Source organism: Rattus norvegicus, chromosome 2, assembly GCF_036323735.1.
Source record: "Rattus norvegicus strain BN/NHsdMcwi chromosome 2, GRCr8, whole genome shotgun sequence".
In the NCBI taxonomy this organism is placed as follows: domain Eukaryota; kingdom Metazoa; phylum Chordata; class Mammalia; order Rodentia; family Muridae; genus Rattus; species Rattus norvegicus.
The window spans coordinates 185,481,529-185,502,621 of record NC_086020.1 but is presented as its reverse complement, the minus strand read 5'-3'; the positions used below and the strand labels follow the sequence as shown (position 1 = coordinate 185,502,621).

General features: G+C 48.5%; 3 protein-coding genes across 5 annotated transcripts in view; 2 read left to right on the top strand and 1 right to left on the bottom strand.

The window, feature by feature from the left end:
• Nucleotides 1–102: 102 nt before the first annotated feature.
• Nucleotides 103–7,930, bottom strand: Cdc42se1 (CDC42 small effector 1). The gene is made up of 5 exons (NM_001039044.1): nt 7,915–7,930; nt 4,807–5,123; nt 4,195–4,305; nt 3,007–3,095; nt 103–2,239 (listed from the first exon to the last, which is right to left on the bottom strand). The coding sequence occupies exons 2-4, from the start codon at nt 4,858–4,860 to the stop codon at nt 3,021–3,023; spliced, it is 240 nt and encodes a 79-aa protein (NP_001034133.1). The 5' UTR covers nt 4,861–5,123; nt 7,915–7,930; the 3' UTR covers nt 103–2,239; nt 3,007–3,020.
• A 730-nt stretch (nt 7,931–8,660) lies between these two features.
• Mllt11 (MLLT11, transcription factor 7 cofactor) lies at nt 8,661–17,831 on the top strand. The gene is made up of 2 exons (NM_001013912.1): nt 8,661–8,692; nt 16,497–17,831. The coding sequence occupies exon 2, from the start codon at nt 16,503–16,505 to the stop codon at nt 16,773–16,775; it is 273 nt and encodes a 90-aa protein (NP_001013934.1). The 5' UTR covers nt 8,661–8,692; nt 16,497–16,502; the 3' UTR covers nt 16,776–17,831.
• A 590-nt stretch (nt 17,832–18,421) lies between these two features.
• The window catches only part of Gabpb2 (GA binding protein transcription factor subunit beta 2), a 39,892-nt gene continuing 37,220 nt past the window's right edge, over nt 18,422–21,093 (top strand). For 2 of the 3 annotated variants that reach the window (XR_005501120.2, XM_006232936.4), the window contains exon 1: nt 18,422–18,926. The gene's annotated coding sequence lies outside the window, so the exon portion shown is untranslated. Of the gene's footprint in view, nt 19,200–21,093 lie in introns of all 3 variants that reach the window. The other variant, XM_227439.9, reaches the window with a different exon arrangement.

Genomic DNA, 21,093 nt, shown 5'->3' with positions numbered 1-21,093 from the left:
GGCTATGTTGAAACAAAATTCCTTCTCTGCCACATTGTTTTCTACATCAGCCATGCCCAACTTTTGATCTAACACACATTTGTAGTGATTCCTCTGAAACCATTTTTGCTTAATTCTTTTATTGGAAAAAAATGTATCTTAAAAGTCCATCATCAACTTTTTAATATAAATTATGACTCAAACTCATTCCAATCACCTTGTTAAGTGGTGGCAGCAGACATACTAGAGAAGGTAGCTCGAGGCAGAAGAGCATCAGCAGGAAGGACTGCTCAAAAAACTAACGCACAACTGGAGCTCAGGGTCACCCACACTATGTCCAACCTTTTGCCAATGGCCTTCCTGGGAGCATGCTGCCAGGGGACACAGGTCCTCCAGCAAGTATTCACGTAGCCTCCAATTAATAAGCTCCTCTAGGGCTATGAGGTGAACTCCCTTAGGGAGGCAGGCCTGACTGAAACCGCACGGAGGCAAACTCCGAGTGGACATCCGTGACCAGTCTTAGAGCCTGAGACACCAGAGTGCAGAGCTTTGGACAAATGAAAGTCTCAGTCACTAGACCGGGGGTAACTGGACGGAGGGAGGCAGCAGGCACAGATCAGTTTCCACAACCCTGACCCATTACCACAAAACAAGCTTCCTATTACAAAGCTAATGAGACCCCGGCCCTCTTTTCTAGGAGCAGTCAGGAGCTTGTCTGTCTTGTTCTGCCTTTCTAATCAGCCTGCAAAGAAAGGGCCAGAACAAAAACACCTGAGAAAACAAAGGGCCTAAAGACTCTGCTCCTACAGCGCCTTCCCATCTAAAGCACACTCTTTAGCCACGTGGTGACACCTGATCTTCCAAAGTCCCTGAGTCTTACGCTGGGTTCAAAGACTAGAGCAGAGAGGCGCTTAGCACGGACAGCACAGCCAGTGCCTGCAGCTTCTGATCCTCTGCTCTCATCCCAGCACGGCCCGTCCCGTCTCTGCAGAGACTTGAGCACAAACAACACAGCTGAACTAAGGATGTGCGGGGTTCTGCTGAGCCTGCCCTCTGAGGGTGCTGGCTCACCAGGCTGCGGGTGGGAAGGCCATGTGGAAACCACTTAAGGAAAACACAGCTTGACTTTCAAAACTGTGGCTCTCAACTGTGGATGATTTTATCCCTGGGAGACATTTGGCAATTTCTCGAGATATTTTGGTTGCCACACTGGGCTGGGGGTTGGGCGAGAGCAGAGATGCTGTGGTCGGTGCCGAACAACCCTCCATTACAGAGCATGGTGCAGCCCAAACTGTCCCAGCTCTTTTCAAGTGTTCGAGTTGAAAAGCTACGCTTCCATAATGGATCTTAGGGCCTGTGCTCCGAAGAGTGCTCTCAACCCGTTTACCTCATTACCCCCACAGGAAGTCTACCCTGAGATACAGCTGATCTTGCTACATCCTGGCTTTTTATCCAGAACCCTCCTCTTCCTTTCACCTGGGCCAGCAGGGCGGCTGACAGAGGGCAGGCAAGGACTCCAAGCCTTAAGTGGAATGTGGTCAAATTAAGATCCATCCCTTAATTCTTACTCAGTGGGACACCTAAGGTTTCTTATAGGGACAGGGAAAGGACGGGGAAGCAGGATGGGGGTAATTAAAAGAACTCAAATTCAAATTTTAATTACAAAAAATATTTCTGGGAAGCTATTAATACTACAAAAGCAAGGGATTAGAGGCCTAACTGGAGCAAGACCCTGGTGTCTGCAGAGACACATGGCGGGGCTGTGACCTTAAGGTCTGAAATCCAGAGTGGATTGGGCAGTGGTCACCCAGCCCCATAACCTCTGCATTGCTCATTCCAGTAGGAAAGGGAGGGCAGGGAAGCAGGGAGAACTGTAGCAAAGTCGGGTTCAGCTGTGGCTCCCGCACCTGCCTGCCAATTAAAGAATAAAGGCAAGAAGTTGAAACAGGCGGCACCCGACCTTCATTCCAGAGCAGGGAACCCATTCCAGGTTCCCAGAGAACCCCCAGCTCAGATCAAGGGTGTGCAGGGCTTCAGCTGTGTTCCTCTGGCCCACCAGTAGTCACTTGGTCAGTCCTGCTGCCTTGACCCCCATCTCCAGGAGGGGCAGAGGCCAGAGGGAGTAGAGGGAGTCCAGCCCCCACTCCTTTTGAGGCACTTGTTAGAGAGAGGGCCCTTGGGTCGGTCACTGGTGGAAGGGATCTGGTGATGGCATTTCTTCTGGGTTGGACACAGAATAGGAACTCCAAGACTGCAAAACCTGAAGTTAAAAAATAAATAAATAAAATAATAATAATAATAATAATAATCATCATCATCATCAAGTTTTGGTTTCACACTGTAGCCTAGGCTGCTCTCAAACACATAGCAATCCTTCTGCCTCCAAGTAACTGCTGAAGTAACTCAAATTCACTGTGTTGTCCAGGCTGACTTTAAATTCAGCAACCTCCCATCTAAACCTGCCTATCAGAAACACTGGAAAAGAAGAAAGGGCAGTTTGCCCTCAAAGAGGCTAAAACCAAGTCAGAGGGAGAAAGCGCTGTACAGTGTGCATTTCTGTGGGAGAGTACAAGGAGGAGACGCCCATTAAGTACTCCCAACCTCAAGCCTACAAAGATCCTTCTGCCTCTGCCTCCCCAGTGCTGGGTTAAAGCCATGTGTCACCATGTCACCATGCCTGGCCCATAGTTCATATTTTAAACTTTCCATAGGGTGCTCTATTCTCAAACTCATTTTGAGATGGGATCCCATGCAGCCCAGGCTGGCCCTGCATTCACTGTGTTGGTGAAGAGAAGCTGACCTTGGGCTTCCCCTCCCCGTCCCGCAGTGTGCAGAGGTTACAGGTGTGTGCTGCGGGAACCACGCTCCCCCCCCCCACCCCCGTACACGGGTTCATTCTTCATTTTAATTCTGTCAGCCCACCAATCCACCCTCATTCTTGCCTCTAAGGATTGTGAGTCTGAGTCGGAGCATCAGGCTATGTTAACACATGCACACGACGTAACATGGGTTTCTCCGGTCACTTACCAGGCCCACGGGAGCTACAAGGCCCTAGAGTTGCTCCATGGTCTGTCCCGGTTCCCCTTGGATCTCATCTGCTCCTGAACAGCACCTGTCTGTTGAAAAGCACAGGTCACACAACCACCTAACTCTCCATGTTCCACAACAAGCAACAATTTACCTCGTACCCCTAGGAGGAACCTGAACTCCCTCTCTTCTCTGGTAATGACATCCATCTGAAGAGGTTAAACCTGCCTGCTGTCCTGTCAAGGAAGTCTCATGAAGACCAGGTAGGAATGAGTCATTTACCTATTTCTCTCTCTCTCTCTCTCTCTCTCTCTCTCTCTCTCTCTCTCTCTCTCACACACACACACACACACACACACACACACACACACACACACACACACACATACATTCTTCCATATATTTCTGTGAGTTTTGTCACTGGTATTAAAAAGTATGACGGGGGTGGGGGTGGGGGTGGGGATTTAGCTCAGTGGTAGAGCGCTTGCCTAGCGATCGCAAGGCCCTGGGTTCGGTCCCCAGCTCCGAAAAAAAGAAAAAAAAATATGACGGGGAGGGGGAGGGGTTAGGGAGCCGATGGACAGGAAACCAGAAAAGGGAATAACATTTGAAATATAAATAAATACCCAATTTAATAAAAATGAAAAAAAAAAGTATGACCAAACCTACTCCCTTACTGAGAGCAGACATGCAGGAGACATTATTTAGAACAGAACCGTTCATGGCCCCAGATTCCCAACTAATTCACTCTAACACTGATTGAACAGGTTTTTCCTTTCCTTCTTTTCTGTTCTGAGATAGCGTCCCTAGGCCGGACTGGCCTCAAAGTCCCTCTGCAGCAGAGGATGACCTTGAGCCTCTGATCCCCAGTTCCTGAGTGCTGAGATTCCAGTATGAGTCACCACATCGGTATGCAGTGCTGGAGAGCAAACCTAGGGTTCCTGCGTGCTAGGTAAGCATTCTACCTCCTGGCTCTGACTAGTACTTAAGGAGACCATGGTTTTAGAAAAAGCGCTTCAATTGCTACAAGATCTATACCTCTCACTCCAATGGAGAGCAACAGGTCACTGTAAAGGAGGAGGGCTAACCCTGGAGCTCAGGAATGGACCACCCTGAAGGCTCATTCCCCATTAAGTTATTCTATTGCTTCAATACACCCCAAATACACATCTCCCCCTTCCCTCGTACCATGGCAAGTCCATCTCCAGCCCCCATCTCCCCAGAGCCGATGTGAGTCAGGTGGACGAAGTTCATTGGCTCCCCAATCATGGTGCGGTCAATCCGTCTTCTCCTCTTCTTCTGTTTGGGGAAGACCGGGCGTCAGGTATGCAGCCGTCTCCTCCCATCAGTATAGGAAGGAGAAGGAGTCTTGAAAACCCACCGAGAGCTAAGGCTGGTTTGGCAGTATAATGGGCAAACTTTAGGGTAGGAAAGACTAAGATAGAAGATCATAAACCAGAGACAATGTCACCAGAGTGGTAAGAACAGTGGCCTGCTGAGTGGCTACCGTAACAAAGAAAGGTCAAAGCAAAGTCACCTCTGGGTGATGAGGGACTGCTGACAAGTCTTAAGTTCTACCCACGGCCCTGCCCATCTCAGAACAGGAGTGGTTGACAGCTAGGTGACTTGTCTCTTTCGTCACATAGCCTCCTTTATTGCACGTGAACACACCTGCCTAGTCACAGCCACCCTCAAGAGGGAGGTGAGGAAAGTGTGTGTCATAGGCAGATCAGAGATGGTGTCTCCTCTCCACAGCACATGGTAACTAACTCCTGTCAGGATGGGGGTGGGGAGACTTACCGGCTGGGGCTTCTCCACCACGCAGCAGCCCAGTTTGTGCCAAAACTCACTCATATTCCCTGATGGTTCCAGCTTCAGGCCGCTGCCAGAGGCCCCAGGGGGCTCTTGTTTGTTGCTAACCAACCAGTCCTCACACTCAGGGGTAACAACACTCTCTGTTCACTCAACCAGATGGGCTGGGAAAAGGCAGCAATCCTAGAGGCCAGTAAGGAGTCTTTCGGTGAAAGTCAGAGTCTGACTCAGCGGAGCCACTAGGAGCACCAGCAAGAGGCTTGGGAAGGCAGGCAGAAGGTCCTGTCGTCTTTGGATGCGGAATCCTGAATTTTAGCAGAAAGAAGATAAATGTTAGTGAGGAACGACCCTCCCTTTTCCCCAGAAACCTTCTGATAGGCTCCATCTTCCGAGTCTCTCTTGGAGACTACTACTGAGCCCCTCCAAATTTAAGAGGCTCACGGTCGCTTCTCACAGAATAGTGTGAAAAGACCATGAATAAGGTGAGGACCAGGGACTACCGAGACCAAGGAGGAAGGGGACCCCCCCCCAAGGACTTTGGGTGAAACTGTGAGAGAAAGCCAAACAGTGACAGAAATGAACAGTTAGTGGTACGGCCAACTTCAGCTCCCTTCTCCCTTGGCTAGGGCAGTAGGGGAGGGGCATGTAAGTGCCTCTGAAGAGGAAATAGTGGTTTTTGTTCTCACAAACAAGGCCTCCGCCCTGTCCCTCCCTTTTCTCTTACCTTGCCCCAACACCTACATTTTCGTTAAGGACCACCTAGAGGTGGGTGACCTCAGCAAATACCTGGAGCAGGAATTGTTTCCTTCTTGCTCCACTGCCTTTACTGCCCCTCACCTGCCCCACATGAAGTCCGACGGCCCCTCCCAGGGTTCAGCTAGCGTTAGTACCTGACCTTGTTTTTCCTGGAAGCTGGGCACTGCGCACCTACCCGTGGCCCACCTACCGTGTCTTGTAGGGGTAACTCGTAGAGTAGCTTTCTGCTCTGAGGAATCAGTTTCTAGCCTCCCCACCCTTTTTCACATGTCCTGTCGTGTGCAGCTTGGTGTCTCACACCCCATAAGGCTCAGACCTCCCTTCATCCTACCCTCATGTTCTGACCTGTGTCTCCCCCTCCGCTCCCCACCACTTTGAAGCTCCACCAGCAAACCAGACACAGGAATTTTCCAGTAGCATTTGTGTCCCAGGAAGAACTTTCTCCCCTTTCACTGCTGACACGGGTTGTGGCCCAGCTGAGTTTCCTTGTGAGAACTGCACTTCCCTCTCCTGTCTACAGACCAGCTCAGGGAGGCCGGTGGAGCAGCTCATGAATATTGAGCATTAGCATGAATAAGAATGAGCTTCCCCCTAGGCTTGAGGCTGGATGCCTGGGCTCCAGTAGCCTAAACAGACCAAACCCTGAGTTCTATTTGTTTTCAGAACGATTTTCTTGGTTGTTTTCTAGCACCCTTGAGAGATCACTCCACCAGGAGAATGCAGCTTCTAGGGTAGGAAAGAACCCAAGAGTCTGAACTCTTTCACTTCCTTTCCCACCCCTGGAAGGGAGGACTGAAGTCCAGCACACAGCTGCCCTGAGAGGGGAGGCTGGGTCAGTGGGAAAGTCGGTCACAAGGCTAGTCATGATGGTGGCAGGTGGTAAGGCTTGGGGAAATGGAGAAAACAATAAAGAATCAAAGGAAACCCCCAACACTACCAGACAGACAGTTCGTTCCGAGGCTGGGCTCTACCAGCGTTCTCCACCCTGCTCTGAGCAGTGTGGACAGGGGTGGCCAATGCTGGGAGTGGGGAGGAGGAGGGAGGGAGAGGAAAGGGGGCTGTGGAGGGAACAAGGACAGTTCTGTTTCTCTTCCAGGGACCTGACCGAGCTGGGTGGAGGGAAAGTGTGTGTGGGACTTGGCATGAAACCACCAATGGTGATGAGGGGTGACCAGGAAATTCCATTCCCTTAGGACACTGGGGTCTCTGAAACTCGGAGGCCCGTGTCAGAGTGTGAAGACCAGCCAGGGTCACTGTGGTAGTGTTGGGTGGGGTGGGGTAGGGGGAGGAGGAACCAAAGCCAGAAAAGGAAGTACTAAGCACTGGCTGTCACTCCGCTTCAAAGCAGCCAACGAGTGGGCCGAGGACAAATGAGACTTCAGCTGGTGAGCTGAATCCACTGCCCACTACTTCATCCCCACCGTAAAAAGGAAGACAGACGGGATCTGGGATTAGAGTGCAGAAAGCCACATCCTGACAGAGGGGCCCCTCTCACTTCCACAAGAAACCCAGAACTTGGAATGACAATCCCTAAACCACCACTATAGTCATGGTGGGCCTTACTGACTTCGGAGCTGTAGAGGGGCAAGCAGGCGAGAGGTGGGGAAGAGGAGCTGGGGAGGAAGGATGTGCATAGGTAGTTCCCCGATCCTGTGGTAGCCCCAAACCGGTTCTCCCGGTCCCGCTGCCTCCGGCCTCAAGGCCTCCAACCCGCTGTCTGACAAGCCTTCACAAGAAGCAGCTGGAGAGAAAGAGACTTGAGAATGGTGTGGGCAAACTCTGGCTATAAGCCCAGGGATGCAGCTGGTCCCTGTGTGGAGACCCTCTAAACATAGCGGGCTGCTGAGGGACTCTGAAAAGAGGAATGGGCCCCTTTGCAATCAAGTGACAGACATTTGTCCCAGGACCAACCCTGCTCTAACCCCAGGAAAGTGCTGGGGGAACTTAAATGGTAACAGAAAGAGATCCTAATTTCTTCCCCTCCCCCAATCTTTTATTAGACTCCAGCTTTGTCCCCCACCCACTGCGACCCAGGATGGGAACTTCGATGAATCGTTCTGGCTCTGCCACTGTTCTCCATGGCTGCCTCAATCTGGTTTAGAACTTCCGGGCCCCAGCTCCATTTCGGTTTGTCTAGCACTGTAGATCTCTCAGGTTAGAGGGCCCGCGAGAAGCCCCTGTCGCTTCGCACCTCCCACCCGGCCCCACGCTGCAATCGCCGCTTCCCTGCCTTTCCGTAGCTTGTGCCGCCCGGGCGTGTACTGTGACCGCGACCTCCCCGCTGCCCTCCCCTCCCCTTCCCGCCGCCCGCGCGCAGCCCAGCTCGCCGGGCGCTCTTACCTGCCGCTCCCCGGCGTCCCCACTGCGGGCGGGGGTTCCGCCACTCCGGGTCCCCGGGCTTGCTGCTCGGCACGGCGGGGAATCGAGGGCGGGCGGGCAGAGGTGGGGCCGGCCGAGGGCGGAAACGCCGGCGACGCGATTACGAAACCCAGGGGCTGAGAGCCGAGCGCAGCGCTCCGCCCAGCTTCGGGGCGCACGACGTGGCCCGCGGGAACAGCGGCAAGCACTACGCTATGGGACACCCGCGGCACCCCAGGTGTCTGCGCTAGGTCTGTCCATCTGCTGCAGGCTCTGAGAGGACGATGTGCTGGGGCCCTTTCCGAGTCTCCCAAAGTCCCCTTCAGTCCTTATAATGGGAAAGGAGGGCCGTTCTGTTGTTTAGTGGGAAGACTTTTTAACCCGTACATCTTGGAGGACAATTAACTGCTCAGCCATGCACTCCAGTCAGCACGAGGGTGCTTGGAGAGGTGGGGGTGCGGTGCGAGCCGATGGAGAGGCTCTACCCTGGGTGGCGTGTTCCGGAACCTATCCCTCGAATTAGCCGAGTCAGGCAGAGAGGGGGCGGGGAGTGCTTCCGCCCTTGCTAGGAGGGGCTGCATTGCAGGGGAGACCCAGCGGCCGATCCCGTCACAGACGAGGGAGAAGGCGTGAGGAGACAAAGCCGTCACATCTCCGACAGCTTCCTTCAGCAGCCTCCTCTCCAGTCCAGAGCCGACCCCCGAGCCCCTGAGGCATTCCTTCCGTCTTCGGAACAACCCTAGTCATTCATTGCTAACAGGTAACCTAGTCGAGGGACAGCTTCTCAAGCTAGAAAGACCCCCGTGCGAGACGGAGGTGGGGGACAGTTTAAGATTAGAGAAGGGGGCGCTATGAACAATAGGTAACTATTTGTTACCAGATTTTTATCTGTTAAGATCTCCATCCATGCCTTATCATGGACCTAGGCATTCATTTCTAACACCTTACCTGTAATCATCTCTCCGCAGTTAGCTCTTCATTTCATGTATTCATTTTCCTATAATTTTTGCCCTGTGCATCTAATGGCTTCTGTCTAGTGTCTAGTTATCTATATCTTCCTTTTCAAGCTATAATTTCTGCTACCAGTTATTTGCTGAATCTTTATTCCTACTGTAATTATTGTAGCCTCTACTTGTATTTCCATCCCCCTCGATTTTCTGTCTCTTGTAGGGAGTTTTGGGGAGCAGGGTACTCTCTCTCTCTTTTTAAATATGTGATGCTATTGAGAGTGATAGGAACCTTTAACAATCTCCTCCCTGTCTCAGATTTTTGCTTCAAAGAGACTTGAGGTGTAGGACAGGTGGGGGCAATTGTGGAGTTGCCGGTCGGCATGCTGCAATCAGTGTAGGTCACAGGAACTACTTATGAGAGCAAATTTGTCTCTGCAGCTCCTTCTAGTAAGTGGGGAAGGTTGTGGCTAACAGGAAAATCCTAGAGCGACATGAGAAATACCAGAAAGCCTCCATTTTCATTCTCCACCATCCCTGTTCAGACTGCATGGGGGCAGCGTGACACAGCAAGGCCCTGTGGATTAGGCCTTAGATGCGCATGGGGGCATTAGACAAAGGGGGTTTGGGTGTGTCCAGGTAGCTTAAAGAAAGTGTGTCTTTCGAATGTATCTACTAATCATTTTATTGCTGAGACTAGACAATGAAATTTAGAAGTAGCTCAAAAGTGGGTGGCGATGGCCAGCATGAACTGAGCACATTTGTCATTTGTCACCATCCAGAGCCTTCAAGAGAAGCAAAAATGAATAGAAAGCTGGGCGAAGAGCATTCAGGGAAAGAAAGGGGAGGCTAGCTGAAGAGAAGCCTGTCTTTTATTTTAATGCCATGTATGCCTTTATGAATGTTTTCTGGAACAAATCTGGGTCTCTCAGTACGTGTAGTATAGCGATTTCCAGCCTTTTAATATTCACAAAATTTCCTTTAAATTGTTTTGTTTTCATATTCATTTTGGTTCTCGTTCATGTTCTTGTTTTGGTTTGGGGGGTTTTGGACTCACTATGCAGTCTAGCCCAGGCGGAACCCACAGTCCTCCTGCTTCAGCCTCCTGAGTGCTGGGATTACAGCTGTGCACTGCCACACTGGACTCTGGCATTTCAGTTATTAGAGTCAGTTTATCAACAATGACTCAAATTCCAGCTTAGTCTCTGCTCACTTTGTTTTCCAAGTCGGGGGGTCTCTTGTAGTTGGGCTGACATCAAACTCCTGACCCTCCTGCCTTCATTTGTCTGATGCTAGGGTTATAGGAATCCACCATGCTATCCATCCTGCTATTCAGATTAGTAGTCAAATCACAGACAGTAGTCAAAAGAATATAGGAAAATTCCTTTTTTGGGAACTAAATTTTTAGCTGGGCATTATGGCACATGCCTGTAATTCCAGGACTCAGAGGCAGAATAAAAAACAGCACTTGGGGGGCTGGGGATTTAGCTCAGTGGTAGAGCGCTTACCTAGGAAGCGCAAGGCCCTGGGTTCGGGCCCCAGCTCCGAAAAAAAGAACCAAAAAAAAAAAAAACAAAAAACAAAACAGCACTTGGGATACTCATCAAGACCTTGTTGAAGAAACAAAAATAAAACCACACACAAATGTATTTTTTCATCACATGTGCTCACTATGTGACCCTGATTAACTTGGATCAAAGAGATCCGCCCATGCCTGCCTCTGCTTCCTGAGTGCTGGGATTAAAGGAATGTGCCACTGTACCAGCCTCAAAATTCTTACTGGGGCGTGGCAGTGCATGCCTGTGTTCCCAGCTCCGAGGAAACTGAGACAGGATTGCTGAGGGAACCAGGCTGGGACTGGGGAGATGGGCTCAGACATAAAGCAGAGCACAGGAGAGCAAGATGGAGGGCAGAGGAGATTCCCCCCACAGCTCATCTTGTCTAGTTTACCAGGTCAGACGAGGTAAAAGGCATCAGCCTGGCACTGTCCTCTCACCCCAGCATAGGCTTGGGCCATGTATGCTACAACCCTCATGGACGCCAAAGCCCTCTCTCACAATACACAGATTTTTTTTTTTTCTTTTTTTCGGAGCTGGAGACTGAACCCAGGGCCTTGCGCTTCCTAGGTAAGCGCTCTACCACTGAGCTAAATCCCCAACCCCCACAGATTTATTTTAATCTATGCCAAGTGCATGCTTGTTGCCAGAGAAGACTAGGTGTCAGATCTCCTGGAACAGGCCTTGCTTGTCACTGGGTGCTGGGAACCCAACCCAGGTCCTCTGGAAGAGCCACCAGTGCTCTGGGCCTCTGAGCTGTCTCTCTAGCTCATTAAACATTTTTACGGGATTATTTTAGAAACTGTGAGACTTGGGATGCACACAAACTTGTTAGACAACCTAGCCAGTTACTGACTATCTAAGGTGTCCCCCAATTGTAACGTTTTTAGTAGAGTGTGATGGCACATACCTTTAACTCAGGCATTCAGAAGGCAGAGGCAAGCAGATCTCTGTGTTCGAGGCCAGCCTGGTCTACAAAAGGAGTTCTAGGGTAGTCAGAGCTAAGTAGTGAGACCCAGTTTCAAATAACATTTTTTTAAAAAAATGTTTTCATTTTTAAAAAATGCCTGTGACCTCAGCACTCAGAAGGCCAGAAGTGTTAACTAGAGAGGATCTTGAGTTGGAGGCTAGCCTGGGCTAAAAATATAATAACTTCCTAATTAGCCTGGGTTACATAGCTAGACCGTAGGTCAAAGAGCAAAAACAAATCTTTTTTTTTTTTTCCCCTAAGATTCTGGTTTTTTGCTTGCTTATTTGTTTGTTTAAGAGACTTTTATACAATCTGGGGAGTCAGAGGGCCAGAAGTTCAAGGTAAGCTTCTGCTATTAAGGTCATGGGCTACCTGAGACACTGTCTCTGAAAAACAGTCTATTACATGCTGTGCATTGTAAGAAGGTTACTCTGTAGGAGACTTAGAAGGAAGGTTTTTGATGTTGTTTTTTAAAGTCAGCTAACTAGGAGAAACCTGGTAATGCAGTAAACATTCCTCATAAGCAGCGTCAGTGACTTGGATGACTTTTTACGGCTTGGTCTGCAGTATCTGTAGCCCCAGACCTGAGCAGTGATTGGTTCACTGGAAGGTGTTATAGGCGCAGTCGTGCTTGTGAGCACGTGTGCAAATTACTGTGGAGATGGTCAGAGCGGAGTTCCTGGGATGATGACCTCACCTTTCCTTTGCTTCAGTCCCGACGGCACTCTCTCGTTAAGATGCTTCTCTGCTGAGTAATGTTCGGTTGCCAAGGGCTTATTCTGGCGCTTGAAAAAAGACAGACAGACAGACAGACAGACTCAGAATTTCCTTGTTTCAAACCAGATATCCTGGATCATGCCTGTGATCCCAGCATTTGGGAGATGGAGGCAAGTGGATCAGGAGTTGCATTTTAGAGCTGGCCTGAGCTTTGAGACCTTGCCTCAACATTTTTTTTTTTTTAAGCCATGGTCTTGCCCAACCTGGACCCAAACTCATATTCCTGAAACTCCTGCCTGGGCCTCCTGAATGCTGGGAGTATAAATAGAGTAGCTCGTATTTTTAACATTAAAAGGTCATGAGATGACGAGATGGCTTAGCAGTTACAAGCACTTGGTGTTCTTTCCCAAGACTCAAGTTCAGTTTCTAGCACCCCTGCTGGTTCATAAACCCCTGTAACTTCAGCTCCAGTGGAACCAATATCCTTTTAGGACATCAGCTTGCACACATATATCATGCACACATGTACACATAAATTAAAGAATTTTAAATGAAAAAAAAAAAAAAAAAAAGCTGAGGCAGACAGTAGTGAAAGCATCCCTTTAACTCAGCACCGGAAGCCGGAAGCAGAGGCCGGCGGATTTCTGTGTGAGTTTGAGGCCAGCCTAGTCTACAGATGGAGTGCCAGGACAGCCAGGGCTATGCAAAGAAACCCTGTCTCGAAAAACAAGGGTTGGGGATTTAGCTCAGTGGTAGAGTGGTAGAGCGCTTGCCTAGCAAGTGCAAGGCCCTGGGTTCAGTCCTCAGCTCTTTGGGGGGAAAGAAATGCCGAGGAGATGGCTCCATGGGTGTAAGAACCTGAGGTCATATTTGTTTAGACCACTGGCTGCCGCTCTAATTCTCTAGAGGCCCTGAGTTCAATTCCCAGCAAGCACACCATCTATAATGGGATGTGACCCCCTCTTCTGGTTTGCAGACATACATGCAAAGCACTCATACATAAAATACATAAACAAATGAACCTTAATTGGCAGAATTCTGGTGGCACGCGCTTTAAAAAACAAAAAAAAACTGAGTTTAGCAGTGGTGGTGCACGCCTTTAATCTCAGTACTCAGGAAGCAGAGGCAGGCAGATCTGAATCAAGGCCAACCTGGTCTCTAGAATGAGTTCCAGGACAGCCAGGGGCTACACAGAAAAAACACTTTCGAAAAACAAGAAAAAAAACAACAAAAACTAGAGTTCAAATCCTCAGTACCCAAATAAAAATCTGGGTGTGTGGGCTGGAGAGGTGGCCCAGTGGTTAAGAGCACTGACTGCTCTTCCAGAGGTCCTGAGTTCAAATCCCAGCAACCACATGGTGGCTCACAACCATCTGCAACACAATCTGATTCCCTCTCCCGGTGTGTCTGAGGAGAGTGACAGGGTACTCACTTATATAAAATAAATAAAATCTTTAAAAAAAAAAATCTGGGTGTGGCTGCCCACATGTGTTGCCCCAGCAATATGGGAGTGCACAGACAGGATCACTGGACTTGTTGGTCAGCAGCATAGCTCCAAGTTCGGTGAGAGACCCTGTCTTGTGGAACTAGGGCCCATATTGATAAAGCAGGACACCAGAGGTCCTCCCCCTTACCTTTGCTCCACAATCTCTTGGGTATGCATGCTCTGTGTGCACCTGTGTGTGTCTACGCTTACACAAGATTAAGGAGGAAAAGCAAAGTCTGAAACCAAGTGTGGGGCGCAAACCTGGAACCCCAGCATTCCCGAGACTGAGCCGAGAAGATTGCTGGAAGTGTGAGGCCCAGGTGGACTACATTTGTTTGAGAAATGGAACAGCCAGGGCTACAGAGGAAGACCCTGTCTCAAAAAACAAACAAACAAACAAACAAACAAACCCCAAAAAACCAAACAAACAAAAAACCCAGCCCAAAAGTTCTGGGCTTGATGATACATTCCTGAAACCTAGCACCAGAGATGCCTTAGCAAGAAGGGTTTGTGTTCAAAACTAGCCTCAACTAGAGTTGAGTTTGAAGCAAGACTCAAAAGCAAAAACGAGAAAAAACAAGTCACCTCTGCTGTATCCACAGACTGTTTAGCCCCCACATTTCTCGTCTATTTTGTCCTGGGTTTTAGCTCTTTTCCTACTTTAGTAGAGACATTTTCCATCATTTAGGGATGTTTTGGAATCACAGGCTGGAAGAGCTGACTGCATGCTCTAGAAAGGCTCTCTGAAACCCTGGCTTCTATTTTTGGTGGTAGTGGAATGTTCACTTTGCCCCTTTGGGAACATTTAAACTAAAGCTTTCTGCCCTTCCCCTTGTTAATAAGGGAAAAGAAGGGGCTCCAGACTCCACTAAACCTGTAAGAGGCAGGCGGGGTAGGAAAGTCTCTTAAGACAAAGCTGAGACTGTGAAGGTGTCATTTCTTTACAATCTAAACCTCACTTCCTTACCTGTACTTCCCAGCTCTCTGCTCCATGTTGTCAGCTTTACTCTAGCATTTGGACCAAAGGAAAAAAGATCCTGGTATGCTGGATGAAAATTATCCTTGCATCTGGGTTTGTTCTGAGGAGAGATAGGACAGAGAAACACAGGGAAGATTTGTCACCCAAAGGAGAAATCTGTCAGAGTAGGAATGGGATAGCACGTTAACGTTTCTGTGGAGGGGCTAGCTCCTGCATTACCGGAGAGTAAGTGTGTTTGTTTTTTTTCTTTTTTTTAAAATTATTTATTTTATGTACATAAGTACAATGTCACCATCTTCAGACACACCAGAAGAGGGCATCAGATCTCATTACAGATGGTTGTGAGCCACCATGTGGTTGCTGGGATTTGAACTCAGGACCCTGGAAGAGCAGTCAGAGCTCTTAACCACTGAGCCATCTCTCCAGCCCTCGTGTGTTTGTTTTTTGAGCAGAGTCTTTCTATATAGTTCTGGCTCTCTTGGAACTTTCTGTCCTTGAACTTAGAGAGACTGCCTCCTCAGTGCTGGGACTAAAGGTGTGCAACCAGCACCCAACCTAGCAGGTGGGTTTTTACCCATAAAGGAATTTTTGGTCTCTTAAAAGAGATACACAGGGGCTGGAGAGATGGCTCAGTGGTTAAGAGCTCTGACTGCTCTTCCAGGGTCCTGAGTTCAATTCCCAGCAACCACATGGTGGCTCACAACCATCTGTAATGAGATCTGATGCCCTCTTCTGGTGCGTCTGAAGACAGCTACAGTGTACTTATAATAAATAAATAAATAGAAGGGTTGGGGATTTGGCTCAGTGGTAGAGCGCTTGCCTAGGAAGTGCAAGGTCCTGGGTTCAATCCCCAGCCCCAGAAAAAAAAAATAAATCTATCTTTAAAAAAAAGAGAGAGGGCTGGAGAGATGGCTCAGTGGTTAAGAGCACTGACTGCTCTTCCAGAGGTCCTGAGTTCAAATCCCAGCAACCACATGGTGGCTCACAACCATCTGTAATGAGATCTGATGCCCTCTTCTGGTGTGAACAAAGACAGCTACAGTGTACTTATATACATAAAATGAATAAATAATTTAAAAAAAAAAAAGAGAGAGAGATACACACATAAAACAGGTATCCAGTCCATAGTGGTCTGTAACCAAAGCTCAATGGAATTAAGTAAAAATGCAGGGTGCTGGAGCCAGCTGGGTAGATGGAGCTCGGCTGTTCTGGGGGTAATGTCCTGGAAGAGGTAAGTTTTTAGTTAGGTTTAAAGGCAAGAAGGAAAAGAAAGACCAATACAGAAGCATCCTAACTTATTGAATTACTGTGAGGAGGCCAGATATCTAGGTCTGGCGATGTGTAGGGTATTTGACCAGCACATGCATTTCCTGCTTTTGATTCTCAGTACAATTATTAATTAAGCAGGCCTAGTGGAGCAGGCCTGTATTCCCAGTGACTCAGGAAGATTTCAAGTTCAAGGTTAGACTAGGCAACTGAGTTAAGATCCTGTCTCTATAAAGGTACAGAGTGGGCTCAGGATATGATGTTAAAACATTCACCTAGAACACACCAGCATCTGTCAAACCCTCAATACCACACATAAACAGAGTGGGGCCAGACTTTGGAAAACCTCAGAAATCAGACTCAAAGGGGATGCACGATACAGTTCCTACCTAGCATGCATAAGGCCTGAGGTGTATTACTGGGGGAAAAACTAGAGCCAAGAAGAACCTGGCACAATAGGTAGTATCTGGTCAGCCAGAGATGGGGAGAAAGTAGGAGCCTGGTGGTAATAGTAAGAGTTCTTGGTATTTGTCTTAGGAAGCTTGGCTGATTTACCAGAGTACATGGAAACGAACAACATAAGCAAGGGAAAGCCCTAGGTTGCTCTAGCATGAGGACTAACAAGTGATTTTCTCTTCCTCAGGGAATCATGCGGGACCCTGTGAGTAGCCAGTACAGCTCCTTTCTTTTCTGGAGGATGCCCATCCCAGAACTGGATCTGTCGGAGCTGGAAGGCCTGGGCCTGTCAGATTCACCTACCTACAAGAGCAAGGAGAGCAACAGCATTGGCAAAATGGGTGGGCAGGCAACCGGAGCTGAGCGGAAGAGCCCTGAAGGCGACCCCCTCCTTGAGTATAGCACCTTCAACTTCTGGAGAGCCCCTATTGCCAGCATCCGCTCGATCGACCTGGACTTGCTCTAAGTCGAGACCTCTCTCTCCCACCCGCCCCATACCCTCCTTGTCCTCCCCCTTAAGTCCCTTCCTCTCTCAGCCTTCCACTTTAATCTTGTTCTCTTCCCTCTATTGTGCGGTGGTGCTGATGAATCTGCCAATCGAATTGTATGTTTGTATGTATGTACTTATTTATCTATTTATTATTTATCTATCTATTTATTTATTTATTTATCTGCCAACTCCGTTTCTCTCAAAAGCCCTCTAGGCACAAAGTCAAGGGTTTAATCAATGGAGTACAAGATCATAGGACACCCCCCCCCCCAGCCCTGAGAATACTAACTAATCCCAGAAAAATCACCCTTCTTCAAGGCTTCAGAGAGAAGTATAGTTGTGCAAAATGGGAGACCAGTTTTTTTTCTTGTTTTGTTGTTGTTACATTTTAATCTGCTTCAAAGATTACTTGAACCTCCCTAATTTTCAGCACCAGGTCAGTAATACTGCTTTGAGAAGTAGTGAGAACCTGAAGTCTTGAGACAAAACAGGATTTCTAAAAGGCTAAGTTCTGCTGCTGCTTGCAGTGCATTCTCTTCCCCGGGATCGTGGCGGTAGTTACCGGTGAACACAAGAGACCGGACATGAGGAACGCATCCTATCGGTTCAGAGATCGTTCCTTTAACTCCAGCTCACAGCTCTGCTTCCTGCTGCGGGTTGGAAATGTTGGGAAAATCAGATTTGAGTCTTCATGGGGAATCTTTACTATTAGAATACTTACTTCCTAAAAGGCAAAAGATGTATCTGATCAAAAGGAAAGCCAGAGTAGCAGTAGAAGAATTTATATAAAATTGCGATTTAGTCGTGGAGCAGGCGCAGTTTTTTGGTCCTTGGTATTGTAGCTTTGCCTTCATGGAGGTGCAGTATGTGATAGGAATCAGTGGTTCCTGGACCCAGTTCTTCAGCTACCATAAGACCGTGAAATAAGCAGTTACATTCAGACCCTACCCCTGTCCCCATTCCTTCCAAAGCTATTGCGGCTGAATCGTGGAGCCATTTATTCATTTATGTAATAAAGACGTTAAATCCTAAGTCTGGGCTTAGTTTTCTCAATTCCAGTGAAATACTACAGATCCCAGAAATTACTTGTGCTTCCACATCTGGTTTTCCCTTTTCATCTAATATTTGGCTTTGAAGAATAATTTGGGATTTGGACATAGCTTGGTGGTAGAAGTGCTTGCCAAGCATCTACAAGACCCTGCTAGAGTTCCTCTGTAAGCAGCCAGTGCTCCTGAGTGACAAGCCATGCCCCCAAGCCCATTGTTAATCTTTAAACTTGTTTGTGTGGCTTTGTATGGAGACCAGGCTGGCCTTGAACTCAGAAATCCACCTGGTTCTGCTGGGGTGTGCCACCACGCCCAGCTTGTTTAAATTTTGGGCCTAGCAATTTGGCATTGAATTAGGGGAATCTCTGCCTCCTGCTGCAATTAAAGGTATGTTTGTTACTGATTTAATTTTTAAATTTTTACTTTATGTGCATTGCTGTTTTGTCTGAATGTAATGCTTGTGGGAGGGTGTCAGATTTTGGAGTTACACAGTTGTAAAGCTGTTCTGTGGGTGCTGGGAATTGAATCTGGGTCTCCTGGAGTAGTCAGTGCTCTTAAACCCTGAACTATCTTTCCAGTGCCGTTTCTCCCTGGTTTCTCTCAGTTCTTTCACTGGTTAAAATGGTGACGAGAAACCAAGATATACTGGTAAATTTAGTGGCTAAAAAGACTTGCAATTTTGTTCTATCCTCTTCTAGTCTCTCCAAAAGTTTTGGGTTTTTCTCTCTCTCCTGATAAATATTTAGGACACCAGGAAAGTGTCGGGTCAGACAGGAGTGTATAACCAGGAATGTCTCAAACAGCTTCATCGAGGCGGAAGCAAGATTCTCCCCCAACCCTAAAGTTAGCCCTGCGGAGAACAAGTGAGATGGTAGAGTGAGCGGCACCAGTAACCTAGTTTCCCCACAGCACGTGTTGGCGCCAAAACTACCATCTCGGCCCGTCCCCTGCCGGAACTATGTCTCACGTAAGCCACGTAATCATTGATCCTGCGCCTCGCTAAGTAGTCCCGTTCAGGATGCCCTCGGTATACGCTTTTCCAGCTCAAGAGGTTTTCAGTAAGAAGAAATCAGACTCAGAGGTGCGTTTGCGGTTCTGAGAGCAGGGCTAATTGGCTTTGCTAAGTCATTTCCTTCAGATTCCTCCGCCAGGACGCATAGTCACAGCGCCTTCACTTCCGGGTCCGCCATTTTATTGCCTCCATTTCTCCGCGAGGGGGGGTAAGGGCCCCCCAAATATGCATATGTGAAAAGGCCAAAAAGTGAAGCCACTGGCAAGGAATCTTAACTAGAGAAAGAAACGGGACCAAACTGGCGGGCCCAGTGAGAGCGAAGCCGGCAGCGCTCCGGACTAGGTGAGGGGGAAGGACACGCGGGGTTCCGGAGCGTCCGAACTGCGATGGAAGGTGCCGTGACAAGTGGCCGGTCCGGCCCGGCCCTGTGGGCGCCGGCCTGGAGACTGCCGGAGCGGGGGCGGCGGCGGGGGGGGGAGAAGGACCAAGAGGAAGGGGATGCTGTCGGGAGGAAGGGGAGGGGACTGGGAGGTGAAGAGGGTGGGTGGAAGACCTGGGGCTGGGGAGCTGGACTCCGGGAAGCCAAGGCCACCTGGGGTGACCACTAGAGGGCAGTGTGCAGCAGGAGTCCAGGCTGCCGCTAGACTCAGACTGGGACTCCCTCCTCTTGCAAGTTGGTTGGTTGCCCCTTGGTTTGGCAGGGTGCTGATGTGAAAAACTGAGGGATATATGACTGAGGAGGAAGTGGAAACTCTATACGTTTCTAAGTCCAGTAATAACGTGAAGCTTTAGTAAGTTCATAAACTGAACAAGAGCAGTTACGGCCTTATCTCCAGTTCTTAACCCAGATGCTTGTACAGCTGGCCTCCCAGTGGGACTGCGTGGGGGAAAGAAAAAGGAAAGGAAAGGAAAAAAAGCATAGACTGCAAACTCTTTAATTGCCCGTCCTTTCCCATTGGTGTGCACCTGTTGTCACAGAGTTCCTCCAGGCATAATTCTGTTCGTCGCCCTCTTCTTATAAAGGCTTTTCTCTAGTTTCCATCCCAATATTTGAGTCTTACTTTGTAGTTCAGGTTGGCTGCCTTGCAGCTATCCACTAACCTTAGTCACTGGAGTGTTGGGATTACTGAGGTGAGCCATGTTTTTATACATGCTTTGAAAAGAGCAAACCACCACACCCAAATTATTTTTTTAAAGATGTATTTATTTATTTATTATATAAGTACACTGCAGCTGTGTTCAGACACACCAGAAGAGGGCATCAGATCTCATTATAGATGATTGTGAGCCACCATGTGGTTGCTGGGATTTGAAATCAGGACCTCTAAGAGGAGCAGTCAGTGCTCATAACCACTAAGCCATCTCTCTAGCCCCCACACCCAAATTATAAACAAAAGTTATTATTCTTTGGTAGTGGGCTGCTTTGTCAAGTGCTCAGGCTCTCCATGGTTATTAAAATATTTCTTGAAACTTCTTAAAACTAAGTAAGCACTCAGTACTTGAAAAGAGGAGATAGTAAGATCCAGATATTCAAGGCCAGCCTGTGCTACTTGACCCAGAAAAGTCTCCTGGTCTCATTTTGTATTTTATTCACCCTCAGATTCCTAGGAGGCAGGGTTGGGAGCGTAGCTCAGAGGCAAGGGTGAGTCTAGCACGCCCATTGCCCTGGACTCAACGCAGCACAGAGCGACCAGGAAGAGGATTTTAAAAACTCTTAGGGGGGTTGGGGATTTAGCTCAGTGGTAGAGCGCTTGCCTAGGAAGCGCAAAGCCCTGGGTTCGGTCCCCAGCTCCGAAAAAAAGAACCAAAAAAAAAAAAAAAAAAAAACTCTTAGGATACAAATTAGAGCAGCTTTCATGTGGAGTTTATGTGATGCATATCCAGTAAGGGAGAACACTTCCCTCTGTAGTATTCAGAGCGCTGGGGTTGTCTTGGTTGGGCAAGTGTACCGTAGCCAATGAGGCCAGCAAGCCTGAGAGCCTTGAGTTTGATACTTAAAGTCCACAGAGTAGAAGGAAAGAACCAACTCCTGCAGGTTGTCCTGTGGCCTCCACATACTCAATTTGAGTGAATACGCACAGAAACACACACAAACTATTTTTTTTTTCAAGATTTACTTACTGGGGTTGGGGATTTAGCTCAGTGGTAGAGCGCTTGCCTAGGAAGCGCAAGGCCCTGGGTTCGATCCCCAGCTCCGAAAGAAAGAACCAAAAAAAAAAAAAAAAAAAGATTTACT

What these genes read in the sequence shown, in the direction of transcription:
- Mllt11 (NM_001013912.1), top strand. Translation starts at nt 16,503, where the DNA reads ATGCGGGACCCTGTGAGTAGCCAGTACAGCTCCTTTCTTTTCTGGAGG.
- Cdc42se1 (NM_001039044.1), bottom strand. Translation starts at nt 4,860, where the DNA reads ATGAGTGAGTTTTGGCACAAACTGGGCTGCTGCGTGGTGGAGAAGCCC. An exon ending in TGGTGGAGAAGCCCCAGCCG is followed by an intron (nt 4,306 to 4,806) that starts GTAAGTCTCCCC and finishes TTCCCCAAACAG; the next exon opens with AAGAAGAGGAGAAGACGGAT. An exon ending in CTGGAGATGGACTTGCCATG is followed by an intron (nt 3,096 to 4,194) that starts GTACGAGGGAAG and finishes GCTTTTCAACAG; the next exon opens with ACAGGTGCTGTTCAGGAGCA.